Source organism: Trachinotus anak, unplaced genomic scaffold (genome assembly GCF_046630095.1).
Source record: "Trachinotus anak isolate AG129_WGS33_773 ecotype Australia unplaced genomic scaffold, CSIRO_AGI_Tana_v1 ptg000024l, whole genome shotgun sequence".
Taxonomy (NCBI): domain Eukaryota; kingdom Metazoa; phylum Chordata; class Actinopteri; order Carangiformes; family Carangidae; genus Trachinotus; species Trachinotus anak.
Genome location: NW_027273875.1, coordinates 220,726 through 242,493, shown reverse-complemented (window position 1 = coordinate 242,493; position 21,768 = coordinate 220,726). Strand labels below are relative to the sequence as shown.

The following is a 21,768-nucleotide window of genomic DNA, read 5'->3' as shown; positions in this document are numbered from 1 at the left end:
AATTAATTAATCAATCAATTAAGTAATGAAGACAGATAGCATGTTCCTGAGAGAGCATTTGATTTAATTTGGATTTAATTTTTCAACCCTGCTTTGAATGTGAAAATTTTCCTCATATGTAAAAATGGTTTTGTTTTTGTGTTCATCGTAACACAGACTTTGCATTCTTAGTACAAATTGACCCCCCACCCATTTATAGAGTGAAACAAATCCAATTTTAGCACCTGGTTACCAAAGGTTAGGTTGGCACTGTCCCCATGTGCTGAGAGGTTTTATTTAGAATGAGCAGCATCAAGGCATTGTGGGCAGCTGAGCCTTTTTCAGGCCAAACACTTGAGGCCAAACTAAAGATGTGGAGTGCATCATGAGGAGTGTCAGCCTACGGGCAAAACCAGCACAGTCACTTATTGAAGGATTAGGACAGAATGAGATGAGATGAAATGATGCACTCCGTTAACGAGATGATGAGGTACATGGCGCGAAGCTAGGTGTGTTTAAATACACAGACAAGACAACATTAGATGAGATAATGTACAGGTGAGATCAGCCCATACAATCATTCTGTTGCATATTTCACATCTCTGCAGAGAGGCCCATTAGTCAAAGTCTAGTTTTAAGACCTTAGTGTTTGTGCTCATATGGTTCATATTCATAAAGTTGTATTTAATCAAAATTCCCACAGGTTAATTTATGCACAAAAAAATAGGTAACAATTATTCAGCATAAGTGTAGGCTACTGGTCTGTAAGCACAATTATGAAGCTTTTTTATTTTCTACTGTCTATTTGATGGGGACTTGGTGGCACAGAGGGTAAGAAGTGGGCGGGGGGATTGTTAATAGAAGCCCAAGTATAAGCCCAACTGTATTTAGTTTGCACAACGGCTCTCTGACCAGGCCGAAAGCTGAGCCAGCTTCTCTCCAGCGCCTTAATTTCAAGCGCCATCTACCGGATCCAGTTAGTGGTTCAACACCACTCTCTGTCCAGCTTCCCTTTTATTGTGTGACTTTCTGTGTTTCAAATCTTAGGCTGGCTAAAACCACTACGTCTTTAAATTAAACAAAAAAAAAAAAGAAAAAAAAGTAATTTCCCAGCCCAGCAACGACAACACAAATTCACATTTCATAGCAGGATCGCTACAGTTCTTAATTCTCTTGTGGGAACAATAGACTCACATCGTCGTCTAGTCTGGCGACTTTACTGACTATAACATGGGCGTTTTGTGCTTAGGAGCGGTAACTTATTTTGGCTTTGACGTCAGGTAAGTGAAACACACCCCGTCATCCTGGTCCAGCGCAGAAGCGCGTCTGCTGAGGTGCGCACTCGGCGCGCCGCTCGGCCCGCCCGGACACTGCAGTGTAGGTTACCGTGCCATCGCTGCGGCTGCTCGCTCCCGACACCGCGTCCCGGTCCCGCTGCAGACTTCCCCCGGGCCCCGGGAAGAACAGGGGAAACGCCAAAAGCCATGGCGGAGTCCAACCCGCTGCGGGGGTTCCCCCGTCTGCGCCGGGCCGCGGTAAGCTCCGCCGGGAGGTGGGGAGGTGGGAGGCTTCAAACGGGGCGGCGAGGATGCTGCAGCAGAGAGATGAGGAGAGGTGGACGAGCTGCTCTTGACACACTTAAGTACTGCGACACACAGGCTGGGATGTGTCTTCAGTGCAGGGCAAACGGTGTGGGATATTTCAACATGCCTCTCGGTGAACAGCCTGCTCAGATTCAGATGGCAGTGCAGTGTTAGGAGTCTGTGTAGGGGACCAGGACAGGCCAATGACAAACGGGTTCGTGTGTGTGTGTGTGTGTGTGTGTGTTTGGACTGCAGGTGCTGAACAGGCTGTATGTATAAGCTTTGGCACTGCGGTCTGTAACTGTGGAGTGTGTTCAAGTTGTGCAGCTTTACGTAACAGATTTGGGAACATGACTCAGTTACTCACTAATGTATATGCAGCTGTGGAATGCAGATGTGCTGAAAAGGCTGCAACCATCCAACAACATCCACCATGGCTGCAATAGGAGTAAAAGTAAAGGCTCAATATGATGCCTTGAAAGAATAGTTGCCGTGTCTCTGCTGAAAATGTAGGTGAACTGGAGAGATGGTTGTGTATTCGGCCTCAGGCTGGCAGTGCTTCAAAGTTTCCTTTGCCACTGGAAAAAGCCAATCTGTGCCGAAGTTGTTTAAGTTCACGGCCAGAGAGGAGAGTGGAAAACTGATTTTGTCTGTGTTACCATTTGACAGTGTAGCCTGTACATTATAGCTGGAGATGATGTGAAGGCAGTGTATCAAAAGCCACACTGCTTTAACAGAGGCACAGTCAAGTTTTATTTGTATAGCACATTTCATACACAGGGCAACACACAATGTGTTTTACATCACATGACATACATTTGCGACACATTCATAGAATACATAGAAAATCAGTTTAGGAAATACAAATAACAAAATATAGTGTTTTTAAAAGGTTGGGGGCCTCTCTCAGGTCCCCAGTCAGGGTGTTTCATCTCATTGGGGCATACATATCAAAAGCAGCCCCCTTGTCTTTAGAGTTAGTAAGAGGAATGGTTCAAATACCACTTCCTGTGGACCTGAGAGTTATTGGTGGTTTCTGTCCAATTCACTTTTTATATACTGAGGTGTGAGGCCATTTCAAACTTTTTAGTACCGGCAGCAGAACTTTAAAATCAATTTAGGTTTTAACAGAGAGCCAATGCAGAGATCTGACAACAGGTGTAACACAGTCTGTTCAGACTTTTTAGCTCCAGTCAGAGCTCCACCACACAGCTGATTTCTGGAGTCCGGTGAACAGACCACTGCAGTAGTCTAATGTACTTGTTATAAATTCATGGATTCATTTTGAGAGTCTGATTTTGATAGATAGCCCACTAGTTTTTAAATGGCAAAAGGCTGGTCTTGTGAGATGGTTCATTCTTAAAATGTATGATGACACCCACTTTTGCTCTCCATAGACAGAGAGCAGAGATGGGCTGCACTTTTCTGTCTGTGAGCCTTTGCACCAAAATGAGTATTTCTGTTTTGTCTTTGTTTAGTTGTGAAAAAAACTTCTCTGACATCCATAGATTAACACCATGAGTACACTGAGTCAGGGGATGGATGGGATCTAGTCATCATCTATAACATCTGGCAGACCTGAGCGCACTTTCCCTCCCAGGTTCACCAGTTGATATGGCGTTTAAAAGTCAATCTCATGGTTAATGACTCCTCAGGCTGTATGATCTGTGCAAACACTTGAAAAAATGTGGCGACTGTGGACAGTATTTTGGAAGAGGGGAAGGGGAGATAGAGATGATTGGAAAACATTTCAACATGCCAGAGTGGTGATCTGCTTAGTGGTCTAGAAACTTGTCCAAGCTGGAAGTAATATATCAACACCACTGGCGTTTAATCCTCGTGCCACTGTGCTCCAAGAGTTTACAGATTTGAACTGAATCAGTGATCTGTTATCTGCTGCAGTAATGAGGTGCAAATCTGGTAAATGATCTGCTGCAGTAATAAATAAAAACAGAGCCAAAAAGAAAAAAAAATGAACAGAACATATTTCGACTAATTCGCACTTTAACTGATGCTGTAACATCTTGTGAGAGTAGTGCTGCGGATGATGACAGGTTTTCGTTTGCAGAAGACAAACAAATACGGCCTGTGGCACAGGGAGGGAAATGTGAGGGCATGCAGAGGGACGACAGCTGAGAGTGTGAAGAGTGACAAAAGAGCAGAGTCAGTCCGACAGGCTGACTGTCAGACCTGCTGAAGTGCTGCAGAGAGCAAAAGACTTCACAGACTGACTCAGAGAGATGCTGATGCTGTATGGAGCTTTCTTAGACTGCACGACTAACATCATTCAGCTGTCCACATTTCTGACTGACAGACTGACGCCTCTCATCCCCCCAAGTCTGTACACATCTGCTGTGGTGCAGAGATGTGCTGGAGGAGAAATCCATACTGTTAGGCTAATGCCCCCAGAACCCTACAGCCAGAGCCAGGAGAAGCACAGGTGTACTGGATATGTGGTATTGGCGGTGCTGGTTTTGTGCATGCTGGTTCACTGGCACCCTGTCATGGTTCACTGGGACACTTCAAAAGAACAGAGCCACTGTTTTCAGTAAGTATTTGTGCTCTGTGATAATTCAAAATGTCTGCCGTGAAAAAGCCCAAATAAAGCTTTTGAAATACAGACGGGCGACAAATCAAAGGGAAAACTTGAATAAAGGAGTGGAAATACAAACAAATGCAGATGCTTTTATACAGGGTACAAGAGGTCACTGTAGGGCTGTAACAAAGGATTATTTTCATAATTGGTTGATGTGCAGATTATTTCCTCCATTATTCAGTTTATCTTTTTTCCAGTTAAAATGTCAAAAATTTGGGAGGAATCCCCATTTTTATTTTCCATTTATTCTTTTGTCCGATCAACAACTCAAAACACAAAGATATACAGTTTAATGTTATGTGCGACAAAGAAATCAGAATCAGAATCAGAATCAGAATCAGAATCAGTTTTATTGCCAAGTATGTTTTCACATACAAGGAATTTTTTCTGGTGATTGGTGCAATTGATCAGCAACAGTGGGGCTCTCTAGCCTTGTTGATAAGGCTAAAATGATATCATTATACAGTGGCTTCAGAAAGTTTTAATAAATTTGCAAAAACATGTGTTAAACATGTCTGTAGGGGAAATTTAAATATCACTCCTTTGTGCTAACACTTCTTTTTCCCTCTGTTCCAGTTCTTACAATATTTAATACAGTGTTGAGTAAACTAATAGAATAATGCACTTCCTTTTTCAGACCTCATTTCCAGGCAATCTGCATTTGGTCTTGGTGCTCCGCCCCACCAGCTTGTTAAGCTCCGCCCCCAGCCCATCCTCAAGCACGGACCTGGGATTTCGCTTCAGCCAGGATGACTTCCTGTTAAAGATGCCGGTGAGGCACGGGGAGGAAGCTGAGAGTGGAGGATTGGGAGAAGATTTGTATTCCCTTATATTTTACTAAATCTGATGCAGCACAATCCTGTCTCTGCTCTCCACACAATTTTCCTGTCCATTTTATTCTCTTGTCCTTAAAATATGATGAATGACAATTTCCTGTTCATTTTATTCTCATGTGCGTAAAACATGGTGTTGTTTTATTGAAACAGTTTGTTTCTTTATACATTAAAAAGCCAAACACAGTACAGTGCTTGCCAGGTGGCTGTGAGATGCCTTGTTTTTCTCTGTTTCTAGGTGGTGATGCTGCGTTCAGTTGGTGACCTTCTGCGCTACATCGATGAAAATCACCTGACATCGGACTTCACTGCAAAAGTGGAGTATTGCCACAGTGACTGGATCGTCCTCCGCACGGTAACACTTCCGATGCTCTAATGTCAGTCCACCAGAGCAGGTCAGCGGGTTGCTGTAGAATATGAATAAGTTCAAGCTACATTCAAGCTAAGTTAGGTGCAGACTTTACACCTTTGGTCTTTGGAACTGAAAATAAAACAACAGACTTACTAAATTTAGCAAAGCTAACAGTGTTACAGCTTGTATAAAGAACTGTGATCAATGAAATCTCAATGTCTGTCTTCTGGCTTGATGTAGGTATAAAGGGGGATGATTACCCAGCTCTTCTTACAGGCCTTATCTTTGTTCTTGTAGTTAATACTTTGGCTAAACAAACCCACATTAATTTGAAATGTTCAATATGGGTTCGTGTGTGTGTGTGTGTGTGTGTGTTTGCAGTCCATTGAGACCTTCGCAGTGACAGTGAAAGAGATCGCCCAGCTGCTGCAGAGCTTTGGATCAGAGCTGTCTGAGACCGAACTTCCAGATGAAGCGAATGCCATCGAGTTCCTGCTGCACTCGCACACACACCGATACCGACAGATGAAGGTTGTTGCTCCGCTGTCTTTCCTCTGCCTTTTGTTCTCTCTCTCTCTACCTCCGGCAGTTTTTAGCCTTGTGTTTGATTTCTATTTCTGTTTTCTTTGCATTTGCACTGGTTTTGTGTGGTTTCATGATTTCATCTTCCCATTCGTTGTTGTTTGTCATGTTGTTTTTTCAGGACGATATCAGGAGTGTGCTGAAAGAAGGACGCCTGCTGCTGTCCAACCTGGAAACTGTCAAGGCATCCAAGAGAGACATAGAGGAGGAGAGGGAAATACAGGCAGATATGGACACAGTTCAGAGGTACGGTATCAGTGAATAAGTGAAGTATAACGTGAATAAGATAAGAGTTCAGACGTGTTTCAATTTTCTATAGATAAATTCATTAGACTTGAGTTTTTAAAGGAATACATAAGGTAATGAAAGAAGGACATACATGAGAGAATTTACAATACATAATGTCAGTTTGATACTTTCTCTTTTACTAAACCTTGATTTTACCAGCCAGCCTCATCTTAACCTTCTGACCTTCACTGACCTTGTGACCTTGACCTGTGTGTCACGTGTGCTTGTGTATTTTAGGCTCCTGGCTCAGCTCAGAGACATGGAGGAGGCGTTTGATGGCTTCTTTGAGAAACACCACCTGAAGCTGCAGCAGTACCTCCAGCTGCTGCACTATGAAATGAGTTTCCAGCAGGTGAGATGACTGGTGTCTCAACCGTATCATAGTTTTGACTCCGTGCTACGCTGCTATGATGATTAACTCTGTGTGTGCAGATGGACGAGGTGCTGGAGCGGCTCTCTGCCCAGGAGAAGGGAATCGCCTCTATGGGAACCACATTGGTTCAAACAGAACAACTACTGAAGGACCTGGAGACGCTGGACAAACATGCTCAGGTCACAAACGAGCACGCACAACAACATGCGCGTGGCTAAGATGTGGTTTGAAAGAAAGCAGAACCAAATGCATTAATAACACAGTGTTTTGTGTCTGATGTTTTTTTGTGTAACATCGACAGAGAAGTTCTAAATTAAAGGTGTTTAGCATTTGAAATAGCAGTGTATTATAATTTCACTGTAATACTGTGATACCATAATATAACAGTTTAAAGGAGCCATTTGTAAGTTTTGCTATTGACACATAGTCACCGTTAGCATGAACTGCTTTTTACTTAACGGAAGAAACGTTGAGTTCTTTCATTCCTTTACTCACCTAGAGCTGTCTCTAGTGGTGGAAAACAACACCAATGTTAACCCTGGTCTATCATATCTTTTCTTCTCCTGAGGTTAGAAAGCTAACCATCGAACCCTGGCTCATCTCATCACTTTCTGATAGCCTCCAATCTGCCCTGAAAACATTGCGCTGCTCAGAGGGCATATTATAACCTCTTTACTTGTAAATACAATTATGGCTGAAGCTCTTGTCAGTCTTGACAATCACCACCACCCGCTCCCGGCAAGAAACCATGTTCGACGTCAGAGAAAACCTACAAATAGCCCCTTTAAATGCTTCAGTCTTGTGCAATTGATCATGTATCTGGTTCTCAAAAGTCTTTTTTGTCTCAAAGTCCTTTAAAGCGTACTCCATAGTAGGTATTACTTTACTGAGGAGGATAAGTATGCTCTTAGGGATTTTTACCTACACATGGTCCTTCACCCACCTCCTTTCATTGCTAGGAACTATCGAAGGTGTAGGTCGGTTTGCAGAGATGGAACAGCTCCTGCTACAGATTTCATGATGGATAGGAAGTTATCTGGTTTTTAGTCCATTGGTGTGCATTTATTAAAAAAAAAAGTCAAATCAACCACTTTAAATCAGCATTTAAGTGAGACAGTGTCACTTATGCTGAGCAGCAGCCTCTGCAGCTGTCTGGTAGCTGTATGTATAGCTTAGCCCTGTTGTTTAGGAGCCAGTTTATACATTGACAAGATAAACCAGGAAGTGACTCACTGCCGCCACCTGCTGCTATGGAGTGTGTCGTTGGTGTCTTTGCTTTTTTTGTCAAAACCTTGAAACCAAACCTTGATGTGTATCTGTTTGTGTGTTTGTGGATCAGGAGGAGATGGCTCGTGCCCAGGTGGTGATCCTGCATGGTCACCAGCTGGCCGCCAACCACCACTACGCCCTGGCACTCATCGTCCAGCGCTGCAATGAGCTGCGACATCACTGCGATGTCATCACCACTGCCATACGTACCAAGCGGGCCTCGCTCACTCGAGCACGAGACCTGCTGCGCCGTCTTGAAGAGGTAAGAAATGCTTAATGACACACAAGCAAGCACACACACTCATAGACTTAGACATGAAATAACAATGGAAAATCATTCATTGTTGTGTATTCTTGTTTCTCTGCCCTTTTTGTAAGTGTAAAAACCTTCAAATGACAATTTAAAAAAATCCTTCAGTAATTATTTTCTTTGTTGTTGTGTAAAAGTCTAATGTGCCTTCAAATATAAAATGTCTTGTTTTTTGCGTGTGCAGGCGCTTCGTTGGTGTGATGAGGGAGCCTATCTGCTGGCGAGCCAGATGGTAGACAAGTTCCAAACAAGGGAGGGAGCTCAGGAGGCGCTGCAGTACCTCAGCTGTCACCAGGAGAGGGCGCCCTCTGCACTGAATAACAGCCAGGACATACTGAGCCTGGAGTTTGAAGCCATACTCACCCCACAGCTGCAGGTGACCCACCGATACTGACACAAACACACAGATGACCTGCAATGCACCTCAACTTACACTTTCTTCTTCTCTCTAGTCCCAAATTTCCATGGTAACAGCGAAGCTGAACTCCATGCAGTCCATGATCAGAAACAGAGAGCAGTGTCTGAGGAAGCTGGCAGATATGCAGGTCAGACCCATCCAGCTGGTGGCCCCGAGGCCTGAACCTGAACAGACTGCGCAACGCTGCAAGTCACCCCTCTTCTCCCCAAAACATGGTACGATCCTCATAAACGGCCCCTTTAGCTCACATTGATCCTCTTGGCATTTCTCATTAAAATCAGTCAGAATCAATTTCCAGTGCAGTTTCACTGAGTGTCAGACGTTAGAAGCAGGATAAAATCACTGTCATGGGAAATACTTTTTGTAAACCTGCAATATTGTTTCATCCCATATCCCTCATCGATTTATTTGGATGGAAATTAGATACCTCCTTGTGGCTTTTGATACAGCCTGCTTCACACCCTGTCGTTAATCTCATCTGCAGTCTCTTTCTGCATTTTCTCTTTGCTGTGGGAAACTCTGCAGGTGTAGACTTAAATGTCCTGAACTCCAAATTTTCCTTTGACCTGCTTCCTGGCAAGAGAGCCGCAAGGAGGAACAACAACCAACGCAAGGTGTGTGTGTGTTTTCTATTGGTGTTGTAAGGAACTTTTTAATAACTGTTGTTTTTAAGGTACTGCATAAAAACAGCAGGTTTTCCGACACCTGTCACACATGATAGCGCAAGGAAATTGTTACTGTGTGCATTTTGTCCATATCCACTTTTTAATAGTGGAAAAAACAGCAGGTACATGGCTGCGCACAGCTCAATAATGAAGCAATGGCACAAATCACACACGTCTTTTATGGTACATTATAAGAAGTGTAAATACATTTTTTCAGTTTACTATGAAACTGTGGTGGGACGAGTCTAAGTGATGAATGGGAAACACTGTGGTGAATTTACGAGGTAATAAGAAAAAACGCCTCTCTGCAGAGCCTCATTTATGTCCAAGAGATAAATAGAGGTGTAAATACTACAGTTATTACGTTTATTTTATTACTTACTTTATTACTTGTCACTACTACTTAGTATTTTTGCTCACATTTCCTTATTTGTTTACTGGTAGTATTGATAATTGTTTTTTTTTTTTTCAGCTAAAACTAGTCTATAGCTTTGCTAGTGGCTCTAGCTGTGCTAAATGCTAGCATCAGCATGCTAACATGACATGTGTACATTGATTATGCTACCAGGTAAAAGGTTTACTATGTTCACAATGCTGGTTTAGCATGTTAGCATTTAATTAGCATCTGCTAATCAGCACTAAAGCACAGCTGAGGCTCATGTAGAAGTCATTTTTGCAGGGATTTAAAAAAAAAAAGACAGCATTGAATTTGCACCAGATGAAGATTCTAGATGAAAAGTTAGGGATTTTACAATTCACCCCCCCAGGGATCATGAATGTGTGTACCAAATGTCAGAGCAAACCATTTAGTAGTTGTTAAAGCATTTCATTCTGGACCAACGGCCGGACATCGCCATCCCTATAGCCATGTCAGTTGAAGTTTGTCTATTGTGTTAATGAGGATAACAAAAAAAAAATCTGCAGCATAATGTAACAGGCTTTAAAATATGAAAGAAATGTTTCCAAAATGAGGGGCTTGTGTGTTTCATCAGATCGAAGTGATGCATGATTACCAAGGCAACCGCAGCTGTCTGTATGGCCCCAGTCCTGAAACAGATTCAGAGGTGGAAGACAATCCAGAGCAGGTCACACGGTATGCAATCTTTCACCTGTCTCTCCCTCTCATCCCTGACCTAAAGCTTGACCTGTGACTCTGCTCTTGCAGCTGCATGCCTGTGATCCATACGGGAATTTTTCAAGCTTCTTTTTGTGTCAGTGTCACAGTGTACATGGTGGCATTGAGTCTTTTCTTTAACTTTGCATTAAATTTTCATCAATTTTTCTCTCATTCGCTCTCTTTGTAGCCGTGTTATGAAGGAACTAATAGCTACAGAGAGGATCTATGTGGACGAGCTGCTGTCTGTCCTACTGGTGAGTTTTGTTTTATATTATTTTATGGCATATTGCTTTTGTCAGTTTACAGCGCAGAGCAGCAGGAATAATTAGGAGAGAGGGAAGAAGATATCTTGGTTAGAGAAAGGTTTCCCTCTGCTGGTGAATTTATAACAAAATAATAATGTTCCCACTGATTTTACTTCAAATGTGTTAGTTATTGAGGTAATTTAGTAAATGTAATTTAATTAATAATTATAATTTAATGTAATTAATTTAACTCAATTTAATTTATTTCATTTAATAAACTTAATCCAATTTTTTTAATTGAATTAAATTTAAAAAATAAATTTAAAAAAATTTAAATTTAAATCAGTTAATTCAACGTTATTAATTTTAATAAATTAATTTATGAAGTAAATCTAATATACTTCATAAATTGATTAATAACTGATTTGGAATATTTAATTGTTTTAATATAATGAAATTGATTCAACTGAATTTAATTGAGTGAATATAATTTTATTTAATTTAATTAATTTCATTCAATGTAATTTAATAAAGTAAATTTAAACAAAAACTTTTGTGCACTTCATACATTTTATTAAATTCTTTCAAAATCTTCACTACATATTATGATCCTTTCTTCTCCTCCTCTACTAATCAGGGCTACAGGGCAGAAATGGAGGACCCATCCATGTCTTATCTTCTTCCCTCAGCTCTGCGCAGCCAGAAGGACGTTCTGTTCGGCAACATGCCAGAGATTTACCAGTTCCACAGCAGGCAAGCCACACACACACACACACACACACACACACACACACACACACACACACTGACCTCACAAGCTGTCACAGAGTTTTCCCTCTCTCCCCCCTCTTTTCACGCCATTTGAATGTCCTTTCATTTTCCTCTTGGATTCCTCTTTCAGGATCTTCCTTCAAGATCTGCAGAGTTGCCTGGAGACACCTGAGAGGGTGGGGGCTTGCTTCCTGCGGCGGGTGAGGAAACATGAGGAGAAATACTGGGACTTAATGGGGAGAGATTTTACATAACACAGCTAAGTGTGCATCTCTGTGTGTGAGCAGAAAGAGAAGTTCCAGGTGTACGAGCGTTACTGCCAAAACAAGCCTCGCTCTGAGTTGCTATGGAGACAGTGCTCTGATTCACCCTTTTTTCAGGTACTTACGTACTGTGTGTTTAACATGATCATACATGATAAACAGCATTAGCGCTGATAGCAGGCATAATCTTGAGAAAAGCTGAAAGTCATTCATGGTTTTCCAATTATGCCTTGTGCCTTCCAGGCAGTAAAATCTGTCAAAAATATCTCTCTCTCACTCTCTCGCTCACTTTCTCGGCAGGAGTGCCAGAAGAAACTAGACCACAAGCTAGGTCTGGACTCTTACCTCCTGAAACCAGTCCAACGCCTCACCAAGTACCAGCTGCTACTCAAGGTTCTGTACATCTGAGCCAACATGAAAGAAACATGAAAAAACAGGGAATTGTAATTAAAAAAAAAAGATAGTAGATAGATAAAGATAGATGCCTTGATGCAAAAGAGCATCAAAATCAAAAGTTTGATAAATGAAAATGTTCGAGAGTAGAGACTAAAAAGTGAGTTGAACTTTGGACTGAGGGTGCTAACCTGTTTTTTTGTGTGTGCCATGATGATTAATTTAACTTTAAAAAAAAAAAAAAAAAAGCCCTGTGGTCAGTCAGTCTGCAAAGAAATAGCTTTTGTTTAGAAAATAAACAAATGCTGCGTTCAGATTGATGAATGGACAAAGAAACATTGACAGAACAGTTATGCAGATAAGGACAGACACACGTAGCTACAAACAAATAAGAACACTTCTACGGACACAAGTAGACATCTTAAACAGACACAGAGACAAATCGACGCCATTTATCCAGACAAAATTGATTTGTTGAGTTGCAGACAGGTCGGCAATCATTTAAACTTACGCTAATGCAGGCAGATATCAAGGCAAACCAGATTAGATAAACTGAAAAACACGGACCTGTCAACCTGTATCTCTGTCCTCGTTCAGGAGCTGCTGAAGCATTGTACGGAGCAGCGATACCGCTGTGAACTCCAGGATGCCCTGGACTCCATGCTGGAGCTACTGAAGTCTGTCAATGACTCCATGCATCAGATAGCCATCACTGGATATCAGGTACCAGCAGGTCAAATCAATAAATAAGACAGAATTTACAATCACGTCACTGGATGCCAGATTTATGATACGTCATTATGCTTTAATATAAAGTGGTCCGATCGAAGCTCTCATCACTTCGTCTGCTCTTCTCTGACTACAATACAAGCAGCGTCTGGGTAGAGATAGGGCTGTCAGGGAGTTACATACATATCCTCTCCTTTCACCATTTCAGGTGGAAGAACGTGTGTGATTTTTCACTCTTTAGGTGTTTTTCATTTATTCTGTTTTTCTCATTTAATCTGCAATATTCTCTTTCACTTTTACCTCCATTTTCTGTCAACTCAGGCATAAACTGACAACTGTGAAACGAGTCTTTAAAGTTTTATGAACTTGGTAAAATTACAATTAACTGGCCTTATTAACTGTTTGCTGGGATGACAATGAACTGAAGGAACATTCATTAAAGCTTCCTTCAGAGAGGCATTTTTGTGTTTTAGAAAATATTAAGGGTTAAAAATATAGTGTATCCACTAGTCGCAGCAATCTATTTATGATCAGCAAATATTACTATTTCCATTTGGGAGATAGCTACACAATTCTTCTTCTGTATCTGTAGATTAGATTAGATTCAACTTGAGATATAATCTTGAATCACATTGCTAAATTTCATTATAAACCAATACAGTTGGGTGAAGAACAGCGAATCACAAATAGTTCCCTATTCATCTTGATTGTTAAAATGTAGTTATTTGAGTACTGTAGACATTAATCTACAGTGATTCTTTTCTCAGTTTATTTTTTTCTTGTTTGCTTGTAGGTGCAGTTCCTGGAGTGTAACTGTCTTTTCCGTCTACCTGTCTGTCTGTCTGTCTCTCCCAGGGTGACCTCAGCCAGCTGGGCCGTGTCGTGATGCAGGGAGGCTTCAGCGTGTGGATCAGCCACAAAAGGGCAGCGGTGCGAATGAAAGAGCTGGCCAGGTTCAAACCCATGCAGAGACATCTCTTCCTCTATGACCACGCCCTGCTCTTCTGCAAGCGCAGAGACGACGACAACCACGACAGGACGCCCTTCTACAGCTTCAAATCCTGCCTCAGAGTAACAATACATAATACACTCACTTTATTAGGTACACCTAGCTACATCCAATGCAACCCAATTCAACAGCCCTAAAATAAATCCTAAAATGTTATGTTTTTCCAGTCTGACTTAACTGGTGACTTTGGAAGCTGCATTGAATTCTTCTGCCTGTGATTGTCAGACATAATCCTTGGTTGCAGTTTCCCGTCAGAATAACAGTGCAGAATCAATAACCATGACAACATTATTAGGTTAGATTAATGACTTTTCTCTCTCTCTGCAGATGAGTGCAGTGGGAATCACAGAAAATGTGAAAGGAGATTTGAAGAAATTTGAGATCTGGTACAGTGGCAGAGAAGTAGTGTACATAGTTCAGGTATTTGAGCTTCTGCTTTCTATTTTCAGTTTCAGTGTACTGAACCTTTAGCTCTTTCATTCATGCAACTCTCTTGTGTTATGGTCTGTACTGTGTTTTATGTGTGTGTGCTTGTCTTGTCCAGGCTCCCACACTGGAGGTTAAAGTTGCCTGGCTGACGGAGATTCGAAAAATTCTCACCAACCAGCAGAAACTGTGTCAAGGTTTCTATTGTTGTTATGATTCGGTTGCTACCTCTATGTTTCCTTGTTTCTCCGAAACGCCTGATTTGATTTTTTTTAACTTGGGCTCAGCTCTCATTTGTTTATATGAAGAGGCAATATAACTATATGGATCTATTTTTAACCTCTTTCATTGTAAGTTGATGCTCTTTACTGTTGAGGTGTTCCAGCAGAGTGGCCTTTTTTTTAGAAATAGCAGATGCTTGAGTATTTGTATGAAAGTCTCTGAGTAGAATCTACTTTGTTGTTTGTATATTTTAAGCCACGCCTCTGTGTCATCTGTTCCTTCTCTTTTTCTCAGATGGGGCTCTCCCTCTGCCACTTTCAGACCACCCCGCCTCCGACAGGTGATTCTCCCTGCATGACCTCCCCTATGATCCTCTGTGTCAGTCTGTGACCTCTTGCTGTGTGGCGGTGAGAATGGACGGACTCACTTGCAATCCAGTCTCAATTCAGAAATTGATTTAAAGCTAGAAACATTAAGGAGAACTTTTCTCTCACCTATAGTGTTCATGATTAAAATTCAATTTCTGAAATGATTCCATGATCATATAACTCCTCAACTTCACCCACATGCCATCCTATTTTATGATCTTTTACAGCATCATGCATCACGGTCATCTGTACACAGGATGTTAAAGTTACTGAATGAGTTTCTATGAATGCAGCGAGTTTGTGTGTATGAAGATGTATGATCATCTTTGTCATTACCCCTGAGAACTGGTGGACGTGACAACGTTGCCAACTCCTGCAGATGGCTTAAACACTGTCCGTGCTGAATTTCAGCACCATGGAGAGCGCTTCTACAATCTACTGCAAAGATACTACTGCACCAGTGCAGTTATTCTCAGTTCTTATGAATGCTGCTGGTTGTTTATTCCACTTGGTAGTTATTTACATTCCCCTGGTTTCCCTGGTGTATAACAATGGTTTTAAGAGCAGTTCACCATGATTGAGAACCACTGCATTAACATATTGCTTGGCTGCATAAAAGGTCCCGAAGTGTGTTGACAGTTATGTTATCGATCCGGGGGTTAAGCAAGCATCTAAACATTACAGGGTGAGTAAATGTATGTCAGATGTTTCTTAAGACATAACTGCCAAAGTCAGTTTAAAGTGCTGGATCATTATTCGAGGTTTTCCAGAATTTTATAGTTGTTGCTAAGATGCTTGTTAGTCACTGAAAGTACTGGTTCTCTAGGATAGTGTCAATAATGAAATTGTGCTAACGTATGTGCGTGTGTGTGTGTGTGTGCGCTTGTGGAGTTTCTGTAGGTGATACCAATGCCCTGTTTACTGATAGCATGCCAGCATGTAATGAATTTGATGTCTTTTAAGTCTTTTGAGCTTCACAATTCACAACTTGTTGACTCACTGTCATTTTGAAAATTAACAACATTGGTGCGTAGTTTTTTTTTTTTTTTTTGTCAAATATTTAAAGAATATGTTGAACTTAAAGGAAAGTCTGTTCATTTTCTGTATGTTTCTTATTGTCAACAAACTTCACAAAAAGACCAAAACCAACAAATGAATTCATCCTACTAACAAGTATAATCTGTGTAGCCAGAGCCTGATATAGCTAATTCCTCTGTGTGATAAATCTACATCATCAAAAAACAATCAAATCACATTGGTAACCCTCACTTTTGCACCTGGTGACATCTTCCTATTATATGGGCACAGTAAGTTATTTCGAGTCATTCCCACATACACTGTCCGGGTTCTGCAAATACTAGCACTCCAAATGTGTATTAGTCCACGACTGAAAGTAGTCCCCAACAAATGCACAACAAATGCACACATTTTGAAAAATGGTTTTGGCATTTTCAGGGGATTTGTTGACAATATAAAATAATACCAGCCTCGTCCTTTAAGTACAAACATCCACAAAGACTCTCAGTTCAGTTGTAAAAGTTTCTGAGCATGGGATAACCATGATGAGTGATTGTCCTGTGGGACTTTTTGACGATTATTAACAGCTGGAGGATGAGATACTGTGAATGTTTGACACTTTTTTTAATGATTCGCGTTCATAATATAATTCTAGGTCACCAAGCATTTGTAAGTAATTAAAGAGTTTCTACTTTATTTAGCAGATGGGTAGGCTTTGATGTATTCAGAGAAAATGTCTCTATATCCTCGGCTATATGGGACAAACTCCACCCATCTGCTAATTAAACCACACTGGATTATTTGCAAATGCTGTTTAATCAAGGCCCGGTATGTGTGTAAGACACTATAAACTCAAACTAATATTTCCATATATTGCAGTGATCTCTGATATAATTGATATTTGTCTTATAAATCAAACATCCTTTGAAATCAGACACTGAAATATATGTGATTGTGAACTTAATGGAATGCCGTATTAACTTACAGAATGTGGATGAGCTTGTTTTGTGACACCGTGGATGTTGTTGTTGTTGTTGTTCGTTTTGTTTGTCGTGGTTGTGTCTTGTTCCCATGGTGATGCTGTTTAGTGCATCAGAGGTGTGTGTGTCGTGGGGCGGAGCATCGGTGGGAGGCTGCTCAGCGTGTCTCCCTGTTCCTCACAGCTCCTCTGCAACAAGCTACTCCCACAGGCACCGGGGGGAGGAGTCAATACACACTAGTCCCGCCCACTCAGAACCTGTGGTTCACTCACCTCGACGCAGTGAGTCGCTGAGTCAAACAAGACAGAACATACACACAAAAACACACAAATCAATAACTTTTTCCAACAAGCACTTCATAATATTTTTGTTGTTTTGCTGCATTTTTTTTATGCTCGAACAAATTAAGCAAATGTTAAATAAAAGAGGACCAAGGATTGAGCCTTGGGGAACCTCGCACATCATGTTGGTCCGCTCAGATGCATAATCAACAATTGAGACAAAATAGTGCCTGTCTGTGGTTGGGCTGAAATCCAGACTGAAACTTATCAAAGTGATTGTTTGAGGTACATTTTCAATTATTTTACTTACCACAGATGTATCCACACTACTGCTTTTTAGGAGAGGCTTGAGAAGCTTCTCATTTTGATCTTCTAAACACATGATCTCCAGTAGGTCTTCTACTTCATTTTCAACTTTCGATTGGAACTTTGCCTTGAACCCCAGTGAAACATAGAACACACACCAGCTTAAACTTGAGATACATAAAACATAAAATACAAAATCAGAAATACAGACAAATTTGTACACAAATTGTAAAACCTACAACACAGACCTATCAGCATTTAACCTTTTGATGAAATGTAATAGAAAAAGTGATGACTGACTTTTTGTTTTTAGCTTTTTTGTTTTTACAGATTGTGCAGGGGTGTAGGGCTTCACTTTAAAGTCAACCTGCAAATCTTTATCTGGTAGCTTTTAATGAGCACACTGGATGAACTGAAATGCATCTTTGTCATATGTGTCTTTTTTCACAGTTTATACACATAGATCATGAAATAAAATGAGTTGATGTTTGTCACCTGCAGGTTGGCCTGTCCCTGCCCACTCAGTGGCAATCTGTGAAGGCCTGGAGGACTGGGGCGCTACAGACCTGTCCAACCTATCAGACTCAGAGGAGGAGGAGGATCAGCCTGCTCCGCTGGTGAGATTTTGTTTACTGTCACGGCACAGGTAGTCCTGGAGAAATTACTTGTCTTGATGTCAAGGGGAATTTATGATCACTAAGCTTTGCAGCTATACCAGCTACTAACAGAAAACAACAAGTACCACTGGTTGCAGACACCTAGGATGGGTGGGGAGACTCATATGAATCCGATAAGTTGACGCCAACTTCCTTGTGTTGTTTTTGTTTCCGTCGTCCTCCTCTTCCTTCCTGTCCTCCCACAGCGGTCTCATATTAGATACTTGCTTTCTTGACAATCAATAGGACTAACCACCACCATGTGACTGTGACATTGCATTTAGTGGATGATGGCCTGTGTGCTGACTCTCACATCTTAAGCAGCTTTTACTCAATCCTAAATTGAAAAAATTAATTAAAAAAAAAAAAAAAAAACATTTCACAGTAGAACTTGAACTCTCTATATGTCTCTGTCTATCTGTATATTTCTGGTAAGTACTGAAATACATTGTTCACCTGAGTTTAACTTGTCTTTCTTCTCTTCCAGGTGGCCGGCAGGTACAGAGTCATGGTAGAGAGCAGCATGGCCAGCGCCGATGACATCATTTTTAACTGTGGTGATGTCATCCAGCTGCTCCATGAGGACTCGTCAGGAATGTGGTAATGTAGAATAAGTGTTTCAGAAATGATAATCACAGCCACTTTAAAATTCAGCTGCAAGCAATCCTGGAGATGGAGATTCAGTGAAGACATGTTGAAATGGTGACCTGTTTTTTTTGAGGCTGTGCTGCTTTGTGTAATTACAGGATGGTGAGGAACATAAGTCGTGGTGAAGAGGGGCGTGTTCTGCCTGAAGACCTGCACAGGATTTTGGGAGAGACGTGCTGAGAGCCAATCAGAACAGAGGATAGATGATGCCTGTGACCATTCTTCTTCTGTGTTTGTCATTTATTTGGCTCACTCTCTCCCTAAATACACACACACACACACACACACACACACACACACACACACACGGAGAGAGAGACTGACATATCCCATCTGCTTCCTGACCAGAAGGGGGCATCTGACTCTGCCGAGACATTCGTCATGAGATTGAAGCACAACGTCCAACTACTGTGACACTGTTCACCTCAGAAGGCTGTAAATTACAGACGGGACCTCAGAAGACTGTAACAATGCAAAGAACATTAATGGGACTTCACAATATCAGAGCCTTCATTTTCTTTATCTATTTTTTCCAGCATTAATACAGATTATCTGGACTGAAGACATTAATCAAGGGACTTTTATTCATACATACAGAAGAGATTTTTGTTTAAGACTTTTATCATTTCTATTTTCTTATGAAATGTCATAGAAATCATGCATTTGCCTACCAACATATCATTACTGTCCATGTGCCAAACAACTCAGCTAACCATTGTGGCTTCTTTTTGTATACAGTAACAATCTCCTTTACTTTGTGTTATCATAGTTTTGAATGAATTTAAATCATCTTTCCGTCCTACAGTGACCAGCTATATCGCTACAGGGTATCAGGGTGTGCATGTGATGTTAGTATATGCAGAAATCGCCATGGTTACTAAACCGCTTTGTGGCAAATGCAAACATTCAGCATCCACCAGGTGGTCAGATGGAACAAAAAAACAAAACAAAAAAAAAAAAAAGAGCAAAAACTGAATAAAGATATTACCAGTTTTTGCAGCTGTAGTGGGTTTGTTTTGCCCCTCGATGATGTTAGTGAGGGACGAACATGTGGAAATGTCAATTCATACCCTCTATCAATCTTTTTCACACCCGGCATTTAAACATGTCATAGCAGGAAAAGGAAATCGCTGGTGAAAATAGTAATTTTAATAATGGCTTTGTTGCATTGGGTTTCGTCTTTGTCCTGTATGTGATGGTTCATTAGGAATAATCATATTATGTCATTACCTCTAAATGCTTCCCCTGCGATGACAAGTGAAAATGTTTCCTTTGAAAAAAGATCTTGACGCGGCATCCTGTTGGTCAGCCCTCAAGACGAACCATCCAGGTGTGAGGAAAGCACTGCAGTACTGATGCATTATAGATGCAGAGTAAGGAGACTTCCACGCTGGCGTCATTATAGCTGGTTGTTGTAATTCACTGGTTGTCAGCCAGTGTGTCAAACAGATATTTCAAAAGTGACTTAACCTGCCAGTGTTTATTTACTTATGCTGCTGTTGATGGTGATATTATTTGTGTTAACAATTTTATTTTGAGCTGTTGACTTTCGGTTGGTGATAATTCTGCAACTTGCTCATCAAATCTTTTCCTCCTTTGCTGCAGCTGTAATTACCACTGGTAAACTGAGATAGGGCGAGCTTTATGTCTCTCTTTGTTCGCTGCACTGCATGGACAAATCACTGCACATGCCCACTGCTTTATTTCTGCCTGTACTGCTATTACTCACCAATGGGGAAACTGTGCTCAGTGTTGGGTAGTAACTGTAATTAGAGTAGTGTAGAAATAGAATTGTCAGCTGAATTGTTATAGATACATTGTGGATTACTTCATGAATTGTTGATAGAAATTTGAGGAGCTGAACTGATTATAAAACATTATCAATTTCCAGAAGACAATTTCCATCTCTTTAAAACGGTTTTGAAATGCCCAGTATGATTTTGTAAAACCAAGCCTGATAAAAAACAGTTTAGATTTCAAACTAAGCGTAAAAAGTGGTTTTGAAAACACTGCCACTTTACCACTACATGTGCTGAGGGTTAATCTCTGAAAGGCAGAAAAATACAATGTACAGTAATTACTTAATTTACAGCTTTTGGAGTCAACTACAGTAAAGTGTGAATACATAGAAATCTCAAACTTCAACAGAAATGGTAACACTTGTTTGGACACTCAGCTATCAAGTGACTTTAGATTCCTACAGACTTTGTTGCATCTGTGGGCTGTTTCAATCTAACCCTGCTGGTGACATAAATCCTAAAACTAACTTTAACACTGAATTCATTTTCACAGCCACTGTGGGAACATCTAAGTCACTTGATAGTGAGTGCTGGTCTAAATAAGGTGTTTCCAATTATGCTGAATGAGAAGCAACATTTGAAATCCACCTAACACTGGCTGTACTGTAACATCAGAACTTGTTATTGGGTTTGATCAGTCAGGCTACAATATGTCTTTTTCCAGAGTACCTAAGACTGGTGTTTGCTGCTTTTGCTCATGTTGCACATTTTTATATGTTGAGTCATTGTGACAGCCTGTATTATATTGCATAATGTATATTATATTATTTTCCAAAATATAAGCACAGGATTATTTGATTTGAATCAACCTGACTAATGTGATTTCTTTCCTACATAATATAGTTTAGGTCCTAATGGGCTTACTCACAGAACATCACAAGTCCCTACACATCTGTGGTCCATCTGCACATTTTTTTCACTAATGCTGCCTCCTCTCAGGACTATGTTGGCATGTGAAGATTGTGCTTGATTGATATCTCCTGAAGTCTGCTATTAGTTTTATTGCACCTGTGAGGGCAACAAAAAATATAATGTATACTATAAGTCATACTTATGGTGCAATCACACCAAAATTGATTTTATTCACCCATTTATTTCTCTTATAAAAGGAAGACATATTGCTTCCTGCTGTAAACTGATCCCGCCTTGAGTTAAATCTGATCGAGTCGAATTAATAAAGGCTGTGTGACATTGAACAGTTTCAGGGCCCTGCCACTGACTTGATTTACTGATACACTTAAAGGAGCTATTTGTAAGTTTTGCTGTTGTTTCATGGCCAACATTGGCATT

The 21,768-nt window shown here is 40.8% G+C and overlaps 1 protein-coding gene across 3 annotated transcripts; it reads left to right on the top strand.

Annotated features, from left to right (window-relative positions):
* Positions 1-695: 695 nt before the first annotated feature.
* LOC139607387 (proto-oncogene DBL) lies at positions 696-21,282 on the top strand. 3 transcript variants are annotated; one of them, XM_071460156.1, is made up of 26 exons: positions 697-1,514; positions 4,796-4,930; positions 5,230-5,346; positions 5,725-5,874; positions 6,047-6,171; positions 6,451-6,565; positions 6,646-6,765; positions 7,926-8,117; positions 8,350-8,541; positions 8,618-8,798; positions 9,109-9,197; positions 10,241-10,341; positions 10,553-10,619; positions 11,248-11,363; positions 11,512-11,581; positions 11,669-11,761; positions 11,945-12,037; positions 12,635-12,760; positions 13,622-13,837; positions 14,103-14,195; positions 14,320-14,398; positions 14,718-14,763; positions 16,897-17,069; positions 17,877-17,992; positions 18,519-18,631; positions 18,778-21,282. In XM_071460156.1, the coding sequence occupies exons 1-26, from the start codon at positions 1,464-1,466 to the stop codon at positions 18,857-18,859; spliced, it is 3,051 nt and encodes a 1,016-aa protein (XP_071316257.1). In that variant the 5' UTR covers positions 697-1,463; the 3' UTR covers positions 18,860-21,282. The 3 variants fall into 3 exon arrangements, 2 of the variants coding, with proteins under 2 accessions (XP_071316257.1, XP_071316258.1); XM_071460157.1 differs by having other exon boundaries at positions 698-1,514; positions 16,972-17,069; XR_011684845.1 differs by lacking the exons at positions 16,897-17,069; positions 17,877-17,992; positions 18,519-18,631; positions 18,778-21,282 and having other exon boundaries at positions 696-1,514; positions 13,622-13,868.
* Positions 21,283-21,768: the final 486 nt, after the last annotated feature.